This window comes from Neoarius graeffei, chromosome 11 (genome assembly GCF_027579695.1).
Source record: "Neoarius graeffei isolate fNeoGra1 chromosome 11, fNeoGra1.pri, whole genome shotgun sequence".
Classification (NCBI taxonomy): domain Eukaryota; kingdom Metazoa; phylum Chordata; class Actinopteri; order Siluriformes; family Ariidae; genus Neoarius; species Neoarius graeffei.
In genome coordinates this window covers 31,711,626-31,734,716 of record NC_083579.1, presented here as the reverse complement: position 1 = coordinate 31,734,716, position 23,091 = coordinate 31,711,626, and the positions used below count along the sequence as shown (strand labels likewise).

The 23,091-nt window shown below is 41.9% G+C and overlaps 1 protein-coding gene across 4 annotated transcripts in view; it reads right to left on the bottom strand.

Moving 5' to 3' along the window:
- The window catches only part of adck1 (aarF domain containing kinase 1), a 418,902-nt gene that overhangs the window by 136,053 nt on the left and 259,758 nt on the right, over positions 1 to 23,091 (bottom strand). For all 4 annotated transcript variants that reach the window (XM_060932941.1, XM_060932943.1, XM_060932940.1 and 1 more), the window contains one exon: positions 19,062 to 19,178. In XM_060932941.1, the coding sequence (XP_060788924.1) occupies positions 19,062 to 19,178 (117 nt within the window). The remainder of the gene's footprint in view (positions 1 to 19,061; positions 19,179 to 23,091) is intronic.

Genomic DNA, 23,091 nt, shown 5'->3' with positions numbered 1-23,091 from the left:
TTTAATCAAGGGTCAAAACTCTGGTCAAATTTTTACAAACGAAATTAAATCGCAATATGCGCATTACCGTCATATAACAAGGCCTTTTGCCAAGCTTTGAGAAATTCGTCCAAAAATTGTGAGAGGAGTTGATGTCAGAAGGCGAGCACACCTTCATGAAATTGTCAAAGTACAAGGTTGTTAATCAAAGTCTGTAACTCTGGTAAAATGTGACCCAATTTAAAGAAATTGCAATATGCGTATTACCGACATATAACAAAGAATCCTGCCAAGTTTGGTGAAACTCCTCCAAAAATTGTGAGAGGAGTTGATTTCAGAAAGTGAGCGCCCTTCCCAGGACGGACGGACGGATGGAAGGAACTCACCATGACATAATCCCTCTTTGGGCCTTTCAGCCAGTGAGGGATAAAAAGGAACAAAATGCGGGAAAACATTTGCCATAGCTGACTAATGCTAGTTTTATTCCGAAGTTCTCAGCATGATAACTTAGACGATGCAAACTAGCTGGACGCGAATACGCCAGCTTTCACAATACAAACTGCCGTGCTCAACTAACTGAAGCGATCTGATGCTGAAAATCTGCATCATGACTTAAAAAAAAATGTCAAAAATGAATAGAAAGTTGAGATTTTTTTTTTTATCATAAGAAGTGAAAGTCAAAAGTATTTGGTGAAAGAAAAACCGAGGTGAAGTAGAGAAAATAAATGTACTGAAATTCCGATCTCCATCTATGGTTGAGCATCTACATCAAACATGAGCATCTGATCTTCTGTAAAAAATGCGTTTTTGAATTACCACATGAATACAGAGTGCAGTTTTAAGATGAAATCTTCAATCTTGCTCGGTTTAAATTCATCCCACTTCATTTCACAAAGCAGCAGTTCCTTCAGCAGAAGCCCATTCACACACCATGTAACTCATTGGTTAACACCGTGCTCGCTTTTACCGACACACTATTGGTAAAATAGTCATGCACAATCGGTCATGCAGATACAAATCAAGAGCTTCAGTTAATGTTCACGTCAAACATCAGAATGTGAAAAACTGCGATCTCAAAGTGTGACTTTCTTTCACTGTGTCATGGGTGTTGGTTTCAGCCAGGTGGACTGGTTTGAGTATTTCAGAAACTGCTGATCTCCTGGGGTTTTCACACACAACAGTCTCTAGAGTTTACACAGAATGGTGCAAAAAACAAAAAACACTGAGTGAGTGACAGTGCTGTGGGTGGAAACAAACGCCTTGTTGATAAGAGAGGTCAAAGGAAAATGGCCAGATTGGTCTGAGCTGCCAGGAAGGATAGATACAGTAACTCATATAATCACTCTTTACAACCGTGCTGAGCAGAAAAGCATCTCAGCATGCAACAGCAGAACAACACATTGGGTTCCACTCCTGCAGCCAAGAACAGGAGTCTTAGAATCAAGGGCTGAAACGATTCCTAGCGTAACTCGAATAATCCGATTACTAAGTGTATTTTTTGCATCGAGGCTTTTGTTAATTCCTATCAGCTCACTGTGTTTCACACGGATGATTAATACTGTGGCACAACAAGCTGCTGTGGATATGTGACATGAAGGAGACATCGGACGTGACTTGATGGCACGGTTTGCAAAACGGAGGAAGAGGGATAAAACACCAAGGGGCGAGGAGAAGAGTATGGGCAGAGAAAACGACAGAAAATGTCAATAGTTTGAGATCAGTTCAAGATAAAACAGCAAAAACTGTGTGGAGTGTATCTGTTGCAAAGCCGAACGAGCCTACCACAACAGCACATCGTCAATGCGACAGCACCTCAACAGAAAGTGTCCCGTCTATGCATCCAGTCCACAGAGCGGAGCTGAGACAAGGTACCGTAAATCAGGATGATGTTCGGTAATTATGGATTTACACAGTAGCTAGTTAATCAATATAGAGGATTTGCACGTGACGTCACGAGGTCACGTGATATTTGTTTATCCGCCATTTTGGACGGCAAGGTCACGCATAGAACTTAGACGGACCCGTTCTAATTATCAAGTGTGTGGGAGTAGATCTTTCGAGAATGGTTATATCTTGTTCAGCATTTGGTTGTAGCAATAGACAGGGCCAAAAGGAGGGCCTGTCATTTTATAGATTCCCCGCAGACGAGGAGAGACGCGCAAAATGGGTGTCCGCTGTGCGAAGAGAAAACTGGTACCCCAGTTCTACCAGCCGAATTTGTAGTGAACACTTCATATCAGGTAGGTGTAATCTTCTAATTCAACACTCCTAGTACATCTGTTAAGTTGATTTTTGGATTGAATGATAGCTGCATACTTAGAAACTAGACAGTCTCTAACGTTTAAAATGGCTATGCCTAGCCCTACTACCTTGGCCTAGTCTATGACAATGTTTTATCTTTTTGGCTCATATATGCCTTTGAAAGGCCAATCCATAGTAGGGATGGCGAAAACTAAAAAAAAAATCTTGACCAACCACCGAGCCTCATTAGCCGGTTAAAGTCGGTTAACCTATGAGTTTAAACAGGGATGCAAATGGCGGATGCGCCTTTTTCACGGCTGAAACGCGCAGATCCGATTTTTTTCTTTGGGGGGGTGTTGGAGTGTCTGAATAATTTCATCAGAGTAAATTCTGTATTAAAATTACTAAATAAGCGATAAAACGTCCTGCATAGTCTCTTTATGATAAACGTCTTAATGCCACTTACCCGTGAAGTTATCAAGTAGACATTCTTCTTCGGAACCTTCCAGAGGTATAGTTGGGATACCCATCCCGCAACAAAATATTTATAAGCTTCCAGGCTCTTGTAAGCTTTGAGGGCTTTGCCAGTGTAACACGATTCACGATTAACGAGAAAATTGTAAATGTCATGGTAGGCCAGATCGGGCAAATTGCCGGCACCGCAGCTCCGAATTTCCCTGAACAAGGATTGCGGCAAGTTGTACGGATCTGCAATCCCCAACCTGGAACACTTTTCCACGTAACGCTGCCTCACGTCACCTTCAGGATGCTGAACAAACTTAGACAAGTAATCGCGTGATGTAGATGGGGTATTTTCCGAATTTTCTTGAGGATTACTCCCTGTATCCATTACGCTCGCGCAAGGTAAACAATCCTGATGCCGTCCAATATGGCGGAGTAAACATGGACGGGTCACGTGACTGCACATCCTCAATAGTGGCTTGTTGTTGCATTCACACAATGTGGAAAAGTGTTTCGTGAGGAGAAGTTGATCAGATCATGATGACGTGACATTAGCTTAGCAGGTGCTAGCTGAGTAACGAGCTGATTTGCACTTCTTGCAGACAAAACAGTGTCGTGCAACAAGCAAAGGCTTACCAGATACACCCAATGCATGTCCGGTATAATCCGCACTGCTGTTATGTTAGCTGTTTCTCTAAAAGCACTTACACTTATTCCATATTTGTTGTTTTGCACCTCTCTCTCTCACACACACACACACACACCTCACAATGATGCATGAAATACACAAGAGAGCAGAATATCAGGTGGTGGAAGCAGCAGTTGGAGCCTAAAATGTACCAATCCAATCCAGCAGGTATATTTATTATAGTCGGACTATAGAAGAAGAAACCTTTATTTATTTGTCACATGCACACTTCAAGCACAGTGAAATTCATCCTCTGCATTTAACCCATCTGAAGCAACGAACACACGCGCATTCACTCAGAGCAGTGGGCAGCCACACTAGAGCGCCCGGGGAGCAGTCAGGGATTAAGTACCTTGCTCAAAGGCACTTCAGCCCAAGGCCACCCAATGGCCCTAACTGCATGTCTTTGGATTGTAAGGGAAACCCACGCAGACACGGGGAGAACATGCAAACTCCACACAGAAAGGCCCTCGCCGGCCGCTGGGTTCGAACCCGGAACCTTCTTGCTGTGAGGCAACCGTGCTAACCACTACACCACCGTGCCGCCACGGTGGTGTAGTGATCAGGGTCAGCAGGTATAGGGTGTAGACTGTATCTCATGGTTTGATATTTAAGCCAAGTAAAAGATATCAATAATAATTTACTGAAAACGTGATGAAATAATCACAGCGTCATATGGACAGCTCTGTTCGGGCAGCTGCATCATGTTCAACTGAGCAAGCAGCCGAGTTCACAGACAGCACTTTGAACATGATTGTCACAGACATGCGCCCTGGCATTAACGTAAGGCTGAAAACTGGCTTACATTATGCCTAAGCTTAGTCGACTTAGGTTGAAACTTGTGGTTCTGAAAGTATAGCTGCACAACTTAAAGGCGTTTTATGTTCATGTATTTCTATTATTTATTTTAATATTTGCTTGTGTTTGGACAATATTTTGAAGCTAACTTGAAAGTTGCTTATTTTTATTTGTTTCTACATTTCAGGAAACATTTTCTTTAAAACCTGTGATGTAATGTGCAATCAGGAATTAAAATGTTCATTTTTCTAAAAAGGAAACCAGTTGTTTATTTTAAGATCCTCGTCTTATTTTCTCTTGTACTGTATATTGGCTATTACTCTTTCATCAATATTGTAGTTGAGTCACTAAACCTCGAGTCCGAGCCCAGTCTCGAGTCCCCAGTGTTCAAGTCCGAGTCGAGTCCAAGTCATTAAAGAAAATTTCGAGTCGAGTCCGAGTCCACAATTGATCCGAGTCGAGTCCAACACTCCAACCGCACCATTTGACGCTGGCTGTTTTAGCGCCATTAACATTAGCTTGTTCCTGAACATGACGTATGAACAGGTGAATGTGCTTCTCTTTGTCAGGGAGTGCGAAGTATTCTGTCAGAGATGGTTGGGAGACGGATGTAAGTGCAGAAGGTGTGTTTATTAATACAAGTGAAGACACAAACAATCCAGAATGGCAGGCGAAATTGTAAAACAGTGAAACAGGCAATAGGTCGAGCGAGGCACAAACAGGCTATCGTAGACTCGGCAGAATCAAAGACGAGAAACAGGAAATCAGGGATCAGGAAACCAAACAAGGAAACAAGGCTCGGTAATGTGTCAGCAACACAACTCAATACTTCGCAAAGTAAGTGCGTTTTCACAGTCTTTATATAGGCTTGCTGATTGCGCCTTAATCCTGTGCAGGTGCGAGTCATTTATGGAGTGTGCAAGAGTCCACTTGGTGCACGTGCTGTCCAGAGCACGTCCGAGAGTCTATCTGATGCACATACCAAGGTGCACAGGTGTGACATTCTTGCACAAAATTAGTACAAAATTAATTCAGATATAAATATCTTATGCCAAATTATTATGACGTTACAAAAAATAAAGAAAAAAAATCCGAGTCCTCGTCTCCAATTTACGAGTCCGAATGCAGTAAATGCACGAGTCCGGGTCCAAGTCCGTTTCATCAGTGCTCAAGTCCAAGTCATGAGTCCTTAAAATTAGGGCACGAGTCGGACTCGAGTACTACAAGCCTGTCTTTAATAAATCAAAAGTATTTCTTATCCGATTACTTGATTAATCGATGGAATAATCGCTAGAATACTCGATTACTAAAATAATCGATAGCTGCAGCTCTATTAGAATCAAGAACAAGTTCCTATGAAAGTGGCCCGTGAGTGTGGGGAAGCGTTCTGTAAGGAGATTTCATTTTACTGAACATTTATGGAAGGAGTCTCCAGTGTCAGCACTTTGAAACAGTCAGAGATAAAGCTGTAAGTTTTCCGAAGAGTTTATGCCTTACGGTTTCTCGGTAACACGACTTCTCATCTCATCTCATTATCTCTAGCCGCTTTATCCTGTTCTACAGGGTCGCAGGCAAGCTGGAGCCTATCCCAGCTGACTACGGGCGAAAGGCGGGGTACACCCTGGACAAGTCGCCAGGTCATCACAGGGCTGACACATAGACACAGACAACCATTCACACTCACATTCACACCTACGCTCAATTTAGAGTCACCAGTTAACCTAACCTGCATGTCTTTGGACTGTGGGGGAAACCGGAGCACCCGGAGGAAACCCACGCGGACACGGGGAGAACATGCAAACTCCACACAGAAAGGCCCTCGCCGGCCCCGGGGCTCGAACCCAGACCTTCTTGCTGTGAGGCGACAGCGCTAACCACTACACCACTGTACCGCCCCGTAACACGACTTATTTTCTTCAAAAGAAAGAAAAAAAAGAGAGGGAATGACTGCTTATAGCTGCTATAATGTAATGCAATGCAATGCAATGTTTCACAATATTAAATGTAGCTAAAAATGGATTAAAAAACAACAACATGTTGTTCATAAATAAATGGACAAATGAATGAATGTTAATTGTGGTGCTATAAGAGGGGGAAAAACTTCAGGACATGCTGTTAAAGAAAACAAATCAACTTCATGGTGAATCATTGAACTTCGCTTGATCACACCACCCTGCTGTTGATTATTTTTCAGTAACGAAACAACACGGAGTGTTTTCTTCCTTACAGGATGTGTATAGAGTATATGGCTGTGTATATGTGTGTGAGAACAACCAGAATGAAAACCGATAACTGATATACAGTGGTATGCAAAAGTTTGGGCACCCTTGGTCAAAATTGTTGTTACTGTGAACAGTGAAGAAAGTTGAAGATGAAATGATCTCCAAAAGGCATAAAGTTAAAGATGACTCATTCTCTTTATATTTTAAGCAAAAACATTTTTTTTTAATTTTCATCTTTTACATTGTCAAAATGACAAAAAAGGAAAAGGGCCCAAAGCAAAAGTTTGGGCACCCTGCATGGTTAGTACCTAGTAACACCCCCTTTGGCAAGTATCACAGCTTGTAAATGCTTTTTGTAGCCAGCTAATAATCTTTCAGTTCTTACCTGGGGGATTTTCACACATTCGTCCTTGCAAAAGGCTTCCAGTTCTACAAGTTTCCTGGGCTGTCTTGCATGCACTGCTGTTTTGAGATCTATCCACAGATTTTCAATGATGTTTAGGTCAGGGGACTGTGAGGGCCAGGGCAAAACCTTCAGCTTGTGCCTCTTGAGGTATTCCATTGTAGATTTTGAGGTGTGTTTTGGATCATCGCCTTATTGTAGGACCCGTCCTCTTTTTAACTTCAACTTTTTTACAGATGGTGTGATGTTTGCTTCCAGAGTTTGCTGGTATTTATTCAAATCCATGCTTCCCTCGCCCAATGAAACGTGCCCTGTGCCACTGGCTGCAACACAACCCCAAAGCATGATCGATCCACACCCATGCTTCAGAGTTGGAGAGGTGTTCTTTTCCTGGAATTTGCCACCCTTTTTTCTCCAAACATACCTTTGTACGTTGTGGCCAAAAAGTTCTATTTTGATTTCATCAGTCCACAGGACTTGTTTCCAAAATGCATCAGGCTTATTTTGATGTTCATTTGCAAACTTCAGACGCTGAATTTTGTGGCTCGGACGCAGGAACGGTTTTCTTCTGATGACTCTCCCATGAAGGTCATATTTGTTCAGGTGTCGCTGCATAGTAGAACAGTGCACCACCACTCCAGGGTCTGCTAAATCTTTCTGTAGGTCTTTTACAGTCAAACAGGGGTTTTTATTTGCCTTTCTAGCAATCCAACAAGCAGTTCTTTCAGAAAGTTTTCTTCATCTTCCAGACCTCACCTTGATCTCCACTGTTTCTGTTAACTGCCATTTCTTAATAACATTACAATCTGAGGAAACAGCTACCTGAAAACACTTTGCTATGTTCTTGTAGCCTTCTCCTGCTTTGTGAGCATCAATTACGGTATTTTATTATTCAGAATGCGAGGGAGTTGCTTAGAGGAGCCCATGGCTGTTGATTTTAGGGACAAGTTTGAGGAGTCAGAGAATTTATACAGCTTTGAAATCTGCATCATCTGACCTTTCCTAACGAAGAATTTGAACAAGCCACAGCTCAATAAGCTAATTAAGGTCGGAACGTTGGTAAAAGTTACCTGAGAACTCAAATGTATTGGGGTGCCCAAACTTTCACATGGTGTTCCTTTTCTTTTTTCACTCTCCAATTGTACAAAACAAAAATAATACACAAATCCTGCAGAAAACGCTGAAAAGAAATGTGTCGTCTTTACCTTTATGCCTTTTGGTGATCAGTTCATCTTCTGCTCACTTGACTATTCACAGTAACAGACATTTTCAGTAAGAGTGCCCAAACTTTTGCATGCCACTATATGTCTGGCGTTTCCATGTACACTCTCTCCGACTCATCGTTTCAAGGTGAGTGTTGGCTTTTTAGCATGCCTCAGTGGCTCACGTGGCTGAGTTCGATCCGTATTTACCTGTCTGTCACGTCTAACTGATGCCTGCATGCACAACGATAAGGAAAGGCTACTGTTTAAACAAACCCACACGCAGCTTGTGCATATTAATTTCCAACAGACAAATCAAGCCTGATTAAATATATCAGCAGGGAGAGTCACAAAAAGCAGGAGATTCCATTTACTAATCCTGCGGGTTTCAGAGGACATCCAAGCTGCACGTCTGCACGTCTCTCTTATGAATCTGTTTTACCATCTCGGCAATTTTCTCAGGGTGAAGCATTCAAATGAGCTGAACAGAGTGAGGGGGGAAATATTCAGACTTTTTTTTTTATATTTAATATACTTCCAGTGCAAATATCCTTTTCAATTTAAATTAAAAGTATGCATTTATTCATAATGAAGAATATGTTTAAGATTTGGGGATACCACAAATGAACAACAATAGTAACATTAGCACACATTAATGCTAGATGCAATTCAATATCTTCAATACCGTACATTTTCACTGGGATTCATTTCTGGAGAGTTATTTCAGCTGTATGTTTGGAAGTGTGATCTTGTTGAAACATCCATATTTTCCCTTCATTCATCCATTAGCCAATTTGACACAATGCTCTTTGCTCTAAGACAGAGAGGATATTACATGGTCACTCACTCGTGAATATGTTTACCACTCAAAGATAAACTTCATACAGTCCCTGACAAAAGTCTTGTCGCTTGGGTACAAGTTGACCTTAAGTGCCCCTCAAATATATGTCTAATCAATTTTTTTTTTTTTTACAAGAAATGGCTAATTTCAATCCCAACAGCTTTTGAAATAATGTTTTGGTGCCAAACGAAACTGCTGAAAAGCATTCTAACGTTCACAGCTTGGTAAAGCCCACTGAGTCAGTTTTTGCAAAGACAAAAGTCTTGTCGCCTTGTCATATGATGCACCCAATCCTAGATTACAGCCTCACCTGTGATCAATAATTGATCAATCAATTAGTGGGTGTGTATAAAAAGAACCCCAGCACACCAGACCTTCACATCAACTGCAACTTGACCTCTGACAACACGCCTAAGATTCACCCTGAGACCAAAGCATTGATTATCAAGAGGCTGAAGACCAGATCCACTGCTGAGGTGGCTGACAACTTCAATGTGTCTCAGCATCAAGTACAAAGAATAAGAAAAAGATTTGAAGAGACTGGAGATGTTTTTGACAAGCCCAGGTCCGGCAGACCCTGCAAGACAACTGCTCGGGAGGACCGTTTGTTGGCTTGAAAATCCAAGGCCAGCCCCTTTTCCACTGCAGCAGAGCTCCACCAGGCCTGGTCACCTCAAGTCCTCGTGTCAACCAGAACAGTTTGTAGAATTCTGTCTCGAAATGGCCTCCATGGTCGAATCAGTGCCCAGAAACCAGCACTAAACAAAAGGCAATTAAGAAAACGTGTGGCATTTGCCAAGGCCCATAGCCTGCTAAAAGGATGGACGCTGGAAAAGTGGCAGAAGGTGGATTTCTCAGATGAATCTTTGGTTGAATTACATCACAGCCGTCGCAAATATTGCAGGAGACCTACTGGAGCCCGCATGGATCCGAGATTCACCCAGAAAACAGTTAAGTTTGGTGGCGGAAAACTCATGGTCTGGGGTTACATCCAGTATGGGGGTGTGCGAGAGATTTGCAGGGTGGAAGGCAATATCAATAGCCTAAAATATCAAGAAGTGTTAGCTACCTCTTACATTCCCAACCATAAAAGGGGTCAAATTTTGCAGCAGGATGGTGCTCCATCGCATACTTCCATCTCTACATCAAAGTTCCTCAAGGCGAAGAAGATCAAGGTGCTCCAGGACTGGCCAGCCCAGTCACCAGACATGAACATCATTGAGCATGTCTGGGGTAGAATGAAAGAGGAAGCATGGAAGACGAAACCAAAGAATCTTGATGAACTCTAGGAGGCATGTAAGACTGCTTTCTTTGCTATTCCTGATGACTTCATCAATAAATTGTATGAATCATTGTCGAACCGCATGGATGCAGTCCTTCAAGCTCATGGAAGTCATACAAGATATTAAATATGGCTCTCACAGCACCACTACTTAATTCACTGATGTTATGCAACATATTTTTGTATTTGAAGTAAATTATTTGTTCAATTTTCACATTACTCTCTGTAGGCGACAAAACTTTTGTCTTGCCAAAATCTGACCTTTCTGGGTTCATTAAATGATCAATCTTTCTTCAATGAAGCAAATTTATTTTAGTATATTAAACATAATTTAGGAGGGTTTTAGCTTTCATATGAGCCATTTCTAAAACCAATGGATTAATTAAAAGTCAGGTTATAAACTGTTGCTTCTACAAAATGGATAAGTGACCAGACTCTTGTCAGAGACTGTATCTTCACGCCACCGTGTAATGTTCTTTATATGTACACATCCACAAAAAACAAGTTAATCAAAAGAATTTTAATTTTGAACCGGTTCGCCATTCAAACAACACACTTCTCGTCAGTGGGAAAACAATGGGAGTGACATCTTCGGAGAGAAATACCAGGAATTATTATACACACGGGCCACTTTTTCCATGGAATAAAAACGTGTGTTCTGTTCCCTTCTAGTGGGTGTATTGATGGCATGCAACATTGTTATCATATCGCTTATCCTCCATGTATTACACCGCTCTCCCCAATGGAGAATGAGCATGCAATATTGTTATAATATTGCACATTGTGAAGACAACACGATGTCACACATCAGAGCTCATGTGAAGATCCAATGAGAAAACTTTTCTCCTGCGCATGCACGCAATCATTTCTTTGTCGGCCGGGAAAGAGAAAAGACGAGGCTAATTCAGTGCTAGGATTAAGCACTAAATAAATAAACTGAAACTAAAGACACGCTGAACACCTGAAAGGCTACCAAAACTTCATTAGATATTCTTTACACATATTTACAAGAGAAAAACACACCAACAGACATCAAAAAACTGGAAAAGAGACACAATGGAGATGTAAAACTTCCGTGCTAGCGAGTGACTATGACAGTTTGTAAACAAATGTGGCCACGAGGTTTGCTTTGTTAAAAGTGGAAGATTTTGAGAGAATTTTGGCTGCCAGGTCGCTCCTTTGAGTGTAGCGGTCAATGTTGATTTTAAAAGTAACAAGAAGACAGAGTCATCTATATCCCCCGCCCTATATCCCAATTATATACCAAGTTTCAAGATATTCTTTGTCACATTTTTCAAGTTCTGCTGCAGGAAACCAACCCTACCTCTTTACACTGACCTCAGCAGCCCACGGCATAAACCCACCGGACCTTTAATCAAGGTGAGCTAAAAATTAAAATTTCTCACGTCGTAGTATCAAAAGGCACATACTGTATACATTACTTAAATCAACACATATACCAACTTTCAAGACCATACCACTCATAGTTTTCAAGTTCTGCTCTGGAAACAAAACCTACCCCTAAGACTAACCTGAGATACTAAGTCTGAAATTGTTTCCATGGAAATATGAAAAATTTAAATTTCTCAAATGTCTTGGCATGAAAAGCACATCTACATCACCTTGTTAACATGTATACCAAGTTTCAAATCCGTATCATGAATAGCTTTGGATATATGCTCCAGAAACGAACATTGCTCTTAGAAACTAAGTCAAAATCTATTTTTTATGTAAAACGTTGAAAAATACTTTTTTCAGAAATCCAAAATAGCAAAAGGCAGCAGTTCACAGGTTGCTTGATAGGTATACAAAGTTTCATGAAGATATCTTCAGTAGTTTCAAAGATATGGCCCGGAAACAAAAACGTGACCAGATGGACAGACGGATGGAAGGACGGAACCTGTTTCTATATTCCCTGCCAAACTTCGTTTGGGCGGGGAATAACTAAGTAAATTACACAGGGAAAATAATAATAATATTTGGCTTGACTGCGCTAGCATTGCCCTTTGCTAACATTACACTGGTGAGAAGGTAACTGGACTGCCGCACTAAAAGCACCAAGTCGCGGGTAAGCTAGCATTGGCCTTCGAGAATGCTGATATGAAGAGTGTGTATGTATAATAATAATAATAATAATAATAATATTGTCTGGCTTTTTTTCGTGGTCTATCAGATATATTCCATTCAGCTAGCTAACTCGTCTTCGACTCATTCAGTATCATGCTACAGGAGCTGAAAGGAATATATCTGATATACCACTCAATGCCAGCCAATATTATTTAAATATGTCACTCAGATCCATGATGCGAGTTTTTCAACACAAGATGATAAACTTCATACCTTCAAGCCTATGTGTGATTTTCTTTTCATTATATCGACATATTCAGACACACAAAAATGTACCCAAATTTATCAAAAACAATTCACCAATTTCCTCACGAGTAAAGATTTTGTTAAATATGTTGCTCAATGTCCCAGATGTAGCTTGTATGAAATATAAATTTATATATAATAAAACTAGATATTTCTTTTTTTAAACTGGATTTAAAAAATGAGCAAATATATGTTTAAAAATATTCAGACACTCTTAAAATACATATATGTACAGTGGTGCTTGAAAGTTTGTGAACCCTTTAGAATTTTCTATATTTCTGCATAAATGTGACCTAAAACATCATCAGATTTTCACACAAGTCCTAAAAGCAGATAAAGAGAACCCAGTTAAACAAATGAGACAGAAATATTATACTTGGTCATTTATTTATTGAGGAAAATGATCCAATATTACATATCTGTGAGTGGCAAAAGTATGTGAACCTCTAGGATTAGCAGTTAATTTGAAGGTGAAATTAGAGTCAGGTGTTTTCAATCAATGGGATGACAATCAGGTGTGAGCGGGCACCCTGTTTTATTTAAAGAACAGGGATCTATCAAAGTCTGATCTTCACAACACATGTTTGTGGAAGTGTATCAGGGCACGAACAAAGGAGATTTCTGAGGACCTCAGAAAAAGCGTTGATGATGCTCATCAGGCTGGAAAAGGTTACAAAACCATCTCTAAAGAGTTTGGACTCCACCAATCCACAGTCAGACAGACTGTGTACAAATGGAAGAAATTCAAGACCATTGTTACCCTCCCCAGGAGTGGTTGACCAACAAAGATCACTCCAAGAACAAGGCGTGTAATAGTCGGTGAGGTCACAAAGGACCCCAGGGTAACTTCTAAGCAACTGAAGGCCTCTCTCACATTGGCTAATGTGAATGTTCATGAGTCCACCATCAGGAGAACACTGAACAACAATGGTGTGCATGGCAGGGTTGCAAGGAGAAAGCCACTGCTCTCCAAAAAGAACATTGCTGCTCATCTGCAGTTTGCTAAAGATCACATGGACAAGCCAGAAGGCTATTGGAAAAATGTTTTGTGGACAGATGAGACCAAAATAGAAATTTGTGGTTTAAATGAGAAGCGTTATGTTTGGAGAAAGGAAAACACTGCATTCCAGCATAAGAACCTTATCCCATCTGTGAAACATGGTGGTGGTAGCATCATGATTTGGGCCTGTTTTGCTGCATCTGGGCCAGGACGGCTTGCCGTCATTGATGGAACAATGAATTCTGAATTATACCAGTGAATTCTAAAGGAAAATGTCAGGACATCTGTCCATGAACTGAATCTCAAGAGAAGGTGGGTCATGTAGCAAGACAATGACCCTAAGCACACAAGTCGCTCTACCAAAGAATGGTGAAAGAAGAATAAAGTTAATGTTTTGGAATGGCCAAGTCAAAGTCCTGACCTTAATCCAATCGAAATATTGTGGAAGGACCTGAAATGAGCAGTTCCTGTGAGGAAACCCACCAATATCCCAGAGTTGAAGCTGTTCTGTACAGAGGAATGGGCTAAAATTCCTCCAAGCCGGTGTGCAGGACTGATCAACAGTTACCGGAAATGTTTAGTTGCAGTTATTGCTGCACAAGGGGGTCACACCAGATACTGAAAGCAAAGGTTCACATACTTTTGCCACTCACAGATATGTAACATTGGATCATTTTCCTCAATAACTAAATGACCAAGTATAATATTTCTGTCTCATTTGTTTAACTGGGTTCTCTTTATCTACTTTTAGGACTTGTGTGAAAATCTGATGTTGTTTTAGGTCATATTTATGCAGAAATATAGAAAATTCTAAAGGGTTCACAAACTTTCGAGCACCACTGTACGTGATGATTAAGTGAGCGTATTATAACACAGCTGTTGTGTTATGTCGCTTTCTCCAAAGTCCCTGTAAACCACTAAATTCTCAGGCTGACGATTGCTTCTCCTTTGTCTACTCTGGAATGGATACACAAAGTGAAACTGCTGCTGGTTTATTATGTGAAATAAAAACACGACCTGTATTGTGCATTCATGAAGAACATGAGACTCATTATTCATTCTGTTTCAGTGATTAATGCTGCGTGCTCTGGAAATTTGTAACATAAGCACTGCGTCCACGTGAGGAAGTGTTTCGTCGGGATTGTTCTGAGCTGTACAGTCATTAACAAACAGCATAATGTCATTATGTTTCATGCCATGCCTCTTGTTCAATGCTCATAATGTATGCAGTGGATGTAGCGTGTGTTCTGGGTTCAATACAAGTAATATTTTCTGGCTTCTTTTCATTTGCATTGTGTTTTATGTGCATCTTCTTGTGTTATCAGATCGGATGTAGATATTAAAACTCATTTGTATTGCATTATTAAACAATTTTCTGATTCTCTATACCATTTCCTTTCAGGTCACACTGTATGTCCACTTCGTTTTCTGTCCACACACACACACACAAAAAAAAAAGATAAAAAGAGAGAAATTCGGTACTCTCCTATCAAAACAGAGTGAGATTTAAATGAGAAAATGTCAGCACATGATATTAAAATAGAGTAAAATACAAAACATAAGAATGCGCTGGATCAAGTGCTATTCTATGTGCCGCTGAATAATGATCACGGAAGCCATTTTGTTCAATTAAACCTGTGATAAATGTGATAACTACAATTACTACTATTCATGTAGCGATATATTATGTAGACATGAGTGTTTTACTGGGAAATACACCAATCATATTTTTCATACGAGCTCCATCCGAGACAAGGAGAACCAAATCCGTGACATAAATCTCTGTTGAAAATCACATGTTGTCTTGAAGATATGACCTTTATCTTCTCGTGTTGAAAAACTCGCATTTTTCATTGAAAATCCATCGCGGATCTGAGTGACGTATTTAAATAACATTGGCTGGCGTTGAGTGGTATATCAGATATATTCCATTCAGCTAGCATGATACTGAAAGAGTCAAAGACGAGTAGCTGAATGGAATATATCTGATAGACCACAAACAAAGCCAGCCAATGTTATTATTATTATTATTATTATTATTATTCATACACATTCCTTTCAGGTGTTCAATGCGTCTTTCTCTTTCAAAATTCTCTCAAAATCTTCCATATTTAACGATGCAAACTTGGCAGCCATGTTTGTTTACAAATTGTCACAGTCGCTCGCTAGCACGGAATTTTTACATCTCCGACGTGTGACGTCATGTTGTCTTGACAACCATGCAATATTGTAAACCATATTCGACGCTCATTCTCCATTGGGTAGACTGACATAATACGCGTAGGATAAGAGATAGGAGAACAATATTGCATGCTATCAAACCAAATGAATGAAACCCACTAGAAGGGAATAGAACACATGTTTTTATTCCATCGACAAAGTGTCCTATATGTACAACCCCGATTCCAAAAAAGTTGGGACAAAGTACAAATTGTAAATAAAAACAGAATGCAATAATTTACAAATCTCAAAAACTGATATTGTATTCACAATAGAACATAGACAACATATCAAATGTCGAAAGTGAGACATTTTGAAATTTCATGCCAAATATTGGCTCATTTGAAATTTCATGACAGCAACACATCTCAAAAAAGTTGGGACAGGGGCAATAAGAGGCTGGAAAAGTTAAAGGTACAAAAAAGGAGCAGCTGGAGGACCAAATTGCAACTCATTAGGTCAATTGGCAATAGGTCATTAACATGACTGGGTATAAAAAGAGCATCTTGGAGTGGCAGCGGCTCTCAGAAGTAAAGATGGGAAGAGGATCACCAATCCCCCTAATTCTGCGCCGACAAATAGTGGAGCAATATCAGAAAGGAGTTCGACAGTGTAAAATTGCAAAGAGTTTGAACATCTCATCATCTACAGTGCATAATATCATCAAAAGATTCAGAGAATCTGGAAGAATCTCTGTGCATAAGGGTCAAGGCCGGAAAACCATACTGGGTGCCCGTGATCTTCGGGCCCTTAGACAGCACTGCATCACATACAGGCATGCTTCTGTATTGGAAATCACAAAATGGGCTCAGGAATATTTCCAGAGAACATTATCTGTGAACACAATTCACCGTGCCATCCGCCGTTGCCAGCTAAAACTCTATAGTTCAAAGAAGAAGCCGTATCTAAACATGATCCAGAAGCGCAGACGTCTTCTCTGGGCCAAGGCTCATTTAAAATGGACTGTGGCAAAGTGGAAAACTGTTCTGTGGTCAGACGAATCAAAATTTGAACTTCTTTATGGAAATCAGGGACGCCGTGTCATTCGGACTAAAGAGGAGAAGGACGACCCAAGTTGTTATCAGCGCTCAGTTCAGAAGCCTGCATCTCTGATGGTATGGGGTTGCATTAGTGCATGTGGCATGGGCAGCTTACACATCTGGAAAGACACCATCAATGCTGAAAGGTATATCCAGGTTCTAGAGCAACATATGTTCCCATCCAGACGACGTCTCTTTCAGGGAAGACCTTGCATTTTCCAACATGACAATGCCAAACCACATACTGCATCAATTACAGCATCATGGCTGCGTAGAAGAAGGGTCCGGGTACTGAACTGGCCAGCCTGCAGTCCAGATCTTTCACCCATAGAAAACATTTGGCGCATCATAAAACGGAAGATACGACAAAAAAGACCTAAGACAGTTGAGCAACTAGAATCCTACATTAGACACGAATGGGTTAACATTCCTATCCCTAAACTTGAGCAACTTGTCTCCTCAGTCCCCAGACGTTTACAGACTGTTGTAAAGAGGAAAGGGGATGTCTCACAGTGGTAAACATGGCCTTGTCCCAACTTTTTTGAGATGTGGTGTTGTCATGAAATTTAAAATCACCTAATTTTTCTCTTTAAATGATACATTTTCTCAGTTTAAACAGTTGATATGTCATCTATGTTCTTTTCTGAATAAAATATGGAATTTTGAAACTTCCACATCATTGCATTCCGTTTTTATTTACAATTTGTACTTTGTCCCAACTTTTTTGGAATCGGGGTTGTATAATAATTCTCTATATTTCACTCCAATGACGTCACACTCAGTGTTTTCCCACTGACTAGATGCGCGTTGTCAAAATGGCAAACCAGTTCAAAAATAAAATTTGTTTGATTAACTTGCTTTTTTTTGTGGATGTGTCCATATAATATAAAGAACATTACACAGTGGCATGATGATATGAAGTTTACCTTCTCGTGTTGAAAAATATTCCGCTTGCTCACTCGTGAAACATACATTCACCACTCGAAGATCTCATCTCATCTCATTATCTCTAGCCGCTTTATCCTGTTCTACAGGGTCGCAGGCAAGCTGGAGCCTATCCCAGCTGACTACGGGCGGAAGGCGGGGTACACCCTGGACAAGTCACCAGGTCATCACAGGGCTGACACATAGACACAGACAACCATTCACACTCACATTCACACCTACGGTCAATTTAGAGTCACCAGTTAACCTAACCTGCATGTCTTGGACTGTGGGGGAAACCGGAGCACCCGGAGGAAACCCACGCGGACACGGGGAGAACATGCAAACTCCGCACAGAAAGGCCCTCGCCGGCCACGGGGCTTGAACCCGGACCTTCTTGCTGTGAGGCGACAGCGCTAACCACTACACCACCGTGCCGCCCCCACTCGAAGATAAACTTCATAAATTCACGCCACCGTACAATATCCTCTCTTTATTGTGACAATATACATGGCTCCTATCAGGTTTATTTCAACGTTCACCATTCATATATTATATTTTTTCATCATTTGTTTATTTGCTTTTATATAGCAAAAAAACCCACTATTTCCATTTACAGTCCTCATTTTCTATCCCTGTTTTTTAAGGTTTAAATTCAAGACTGTTAATAAACCCTGTCTCTTAGCTTCTATTCAAGAAAAATCTGGCAACCTTGAATGTGTGAACTTGAAGGTGATTTTAATTATTTGAAAGGAGCGACATAACTAAAGCCTCGGTCACAACCGGCTGTACGTGCTCCTACGGCCGGTCTACGTGCAAAAAACGCAAGAAACGCACGGAGGGCGCGCGTGAAACGCACGGAGGGCGCGCGTGTGACGTGCTGATTTTCGAGCCGTAGACTGGCCGCAGAGGTTCTTTGTCATGTCAAACAAACTCTACGGGTGCTTAAATTTTTTTCAGGTTGCAAGACGAACTTACGGCCAACGTGCGTCTTTCTCCACGAACAAAAAAAACCGCAGCGATTTGGGAAACGCCAAAAATGGCACGGCCAAAAAAATCGTACGTCCGGTTGTGACCTAGGCTTTAGGCAGATGAGTAGCCCAGCTCTGAATACAGGGAACTTTCCCCATGTCCAAATTCATACACAACTTCTGAACTGAACGAGTTGACTCTGAATAAGAGTGTAAATAAAACCAAACTGAGACACTGAGGAAAACTCTCAGCACGTTGCATTGTTTTACAAACATGACTCATTCATTAACATTCACGAACACTTTTTTTATTCTCTAAAACAAACGCTAATGTTGGCACAGCGGGACACGAGGCAATTAGAAACGTTCACACAGAGGCCCGAGGGCTTGTTCGTGATGAGCAGAGTTCCCTCACCTCGTTGACGTCTATTCCGTGCTCCGTCATGTACTCACGATCGTTCACCTGCCCTCCCTCGACAAATTCCATGGTCAGGACGCGCTTGGTGGAAAGATCCCAGTGGATTTTTGGTACCTGAAACAAACAAGCAAACATTTCAGTAAAGAACTTTAGGAAACATAACCGAGTCACAAAAAAAGAGTAGGACTCACAAATACGTACAAGTCAAGTTTCCTGTCTCTGATCCCGCTGATTTGGCTGGCAGATTAATTAACTGATTGTGTGTGTGTGTGTGTGTGTTTTTTTTCTTTTTAGTTGGCCGCTTTAAAAAAAAAATGCTGCTTTTATTGTGATTTTGAATGCTGTGAGACAAAAGGAGAGTATGAGGCTGACAGAGATGCATGAATAAAGTAGAGGTGATCCTGAGGGTTTCTCAGATCCGGAGTGAGAGATTCCATCCTGCCAAGAGTCATTTCACTTCCTGTGCATGGAAAATGGACACTTCAAACACCTCAAGGCAAAAAGATTATGTTCTCGGGGGGCTGTAGGGTGAATGAGTGATTTTAATTTTTTTTTATAACGCCATGTCAGCAATAAATAATTAAAACAAAGTTGCAGAAATGAGATGCATCAGGTACACGTGTGATAAAAAATTCTAAAAACCTTTTGTGGTGGCACCTTGTTAAAAACATCATCCAAAGTACTTTAAGAATAAAATTATTCCCTTGTGGCATTTAGACTGGAACAAGAAAGTACAAGCTCAACCGTGAGCTACTGCTTACTTATGTATACCCCCGCTCTCGCTTATATCACAATGCAAGCAATCGAAGGAATAGGACACTTATTATGAATGCTGACTTCAACAAATAATTAACCCTGAAACAAATAAGTACAGTAAAGAGCAGTGTTCTTCCCAGGGATTTCAAATAGCATCCTGATAAACGGTCATTTTGAAATAGCATTTTGCTTCTTGAAATAGCGTCAAAATCCACCCTGTATGTTTCGTAAATACATTCAGTTGGTAAACAGGAAGTCGATGTGCAACAGACCTGAAAACGGTCTACACGGTAGAGAACCCCAAGCTGAAGTTTGGTACCAAGTACCAAGTGGATATAATTTGTGGCTGCTGAGAAAAAGGGCGTTTCAGACAGACGGAGATACGGACGGACAGACGGACAGAGGTAAACCAGTATAACCCCCGTCTTTCAGAGCGGGGGTATAAAAATATGCTCAACTGTCAGAGATCCGACAGAAATGGCATGATGGTGGTCGTCTTCTTCTTTTCCCCATAGCCAGCAAGGGCTGTAAGGGCACCACTGATGACATTTTAACAGTCCATTGGTGTTGAAATGTACTGGTATGTCTAGGGCATTTTAAACTTGGCAGAGCCCATCTCTCTCCAAGCGTGATCAATGGACAATTTAGCGGAACCAGTTAAACTAACTGCATATCTTTGGACTGTCGGAGAAAACCCACACAGACACAGGGAGAACATGCAAACTCCACACACAAAGGCCCTCGTTGGCTGTGAGGTTCAAACCTGCAACCTTCTTGCTGTGAGGCAACAATAATAACCGCTACACCATCGTGCCGCCATGTGTTTGATGATGGTGGTACTTCAAGGTCCATTCCCACACCATGTGGTGCACAGGGCGGTGCCGATCTCCATTTCCGTAGCCCTCAGTCTCTCGTCTATTACATAGCTAGGGTTACAGCAGGGGGGGCTAGTCCTCTGGTAACCGCCAGAGTTTGACTCCCCACTCGCAGCTGTATTGTACCGTGCCTTGCCAGATGGCAGTAGGTACCCGACCATGAGTAGAACTTGCGATCTCCCGATCGAGAGGCAGACACACTAACCACTAGGCCAACTAGCGGTCATGGTAGTACTTCACCGTTTAATAAAAAAACATGGGTGAGTCTCGAATGACCAATATGATGCCTGGTATACACCACTGGATCATGTCTAGTTTGAAATGAGAATAAAAGTGTTTTTTGATGGCAGGGTTGATTTTATACCATTCGTTGTCAAGACATTCAGTCTGCCACATCCTTGAAAAGATGATGTTCTTTAATAAAAAAAAAAAAAAAAACCTGTACATTTCTCCCATTAAACCCACTGTGGTCTATGAGCATGTCTGCCCTTTTGATACCCAAGTTAAATAATAATAATAATAATAATAATAATAATAATAATAATAATTTCAACTTATATAGTGCCTTTCTCACACCCAAGGTTGCTTTACAATTACAAAAAAAAAAAAATCCACCAAAAGAGGGTAAGGATGGAATTCCAATGGTGTAGCTACCCACAGTCCCATCAGAAGGCGCACGAAAGTATGTCTCACATCACCTGCACAGCCACTGTGATGCCACCAGGCAGCACCGCCCGGAACACCGCGCCATGGATCCACAAAGCGAGCACAAAAGCACTGCCGCAGAGAGCGCTGGACAACCCTGATGTTAAAGAGCAACGAGCTCACTGCAGTCCATAGCGAGGAGCACAGGCATCAGCCATGATCTTTTCAATCTTTGATTTGTAATATCTCAAGAACGGATAAGCATATTTTCATTCTCATCTCATTATCTGTAGCCGCTTTATCCTGTTCTACAGGGTCGCAGGCAAGCTGGAGCCTATCCCAGCTGACTACGGGCGAGAGGCGGGGTACACCCTGGACAAGTCGCCAGGTCATCACAGGGCTGACACATAGACACAGACAACCATTCACACTCACATTCACACCTACGCTCAATTTAGAGTCACCAGTTAACCTAACCTGCATGTCTTTGGACTGTGGGGGAAACCGGAGCACCCGGAGGAAACCCACGCGGACAACATGAAACTCCGCACAGAAAGGCCCTCACCGGCCATGGGGCTCGAACCCGGACCTTCTTCAGGGATGTGATTTGGGGCTGGTGAAATTATCTGAAAATTTTAGCCGGGGGTCTGGGGGCCGCAGGCCCCCAGCTGGTCCAGGGCAGCACCCTGGTGGGGGGACAAGGGGGGAAGCCCCCCGAAGCTCCTGGGTTTTGGAGTTTTCTGACTTAAAAATTGTACTAAAATGGCAAGCAAACACACAAGAAAAAACTTGTCATGATTAACAAATTCAAGCCAATTTAATGGTCAACATGCAACTCTGACACACACACACACACACACACACTCTCGCTCACTCTCTCTCTCACTCGCGCGCGCACACACTCTCTCTCTCGCTCGCTCGCGCGCGCACGCACTCTCTCTCGCGCTCTCTCACTCGCGCGCACTCTCTCTCTCTCTCTTACTCACTCGCGCGCTCTCTCACTCGCGCGCGCGCACTCTCACTCGCACTCTCTCTCACTCGCACACACACACACACTCTCACTCACTCTCTCTCACTCACTCACACACACACACACCCCAAAGAACCAGCGCGGCAGGGCCCGCTAGCCCCGCGCCCTGGGACGTAATTTGCCCCGAGGTGAGCCGCGGCGCTCCGCTTAGGTTTCATTTCTATCCCGGGCTCCAGCCCGACTTTGGACGCTCGTAGCTCGGGCAGGGGAGGTCCCAGTATCCCCAAACTTGACAGCCAGAGACCTCTGCCCTCTCCCTAAAGAACGAAATCGCTGAACAAATGTCTCACAGTCTCATGTCCAACGTCTGTAGCAACCTCTTTCTCCAACCATTCCCAGCGGGACTTGTTTTTCACTATTCTGTCGATTTCTTTAACTCGATTTGCATCTTTACGCTCGATCATGGAGGCTGCCATCTTTCAACTCTGTTTGAAGCGAGCTTACGTACAGCTATCTAACAAGCGCGTTCATTGGTTGTTACAGAGCGATGGGCCAATCACGTACCTCGTTTCATCTCAATGACGTAATTGCGTAAATGACGTAATTACGTCAATGAGATGAAACGAGGTACATGATTGGCCCACCGCTCTGTAACAACCAATGAATGCGCTCGCTTCAAACAAAGAGTTGAAAGATGGCAGCCTCCGTGATCGAGGCGTAAAGATGCAAATCCGAGGCTGCCATCTTTCAAACAAAGTCGGAACGAATAGGATACGAATGT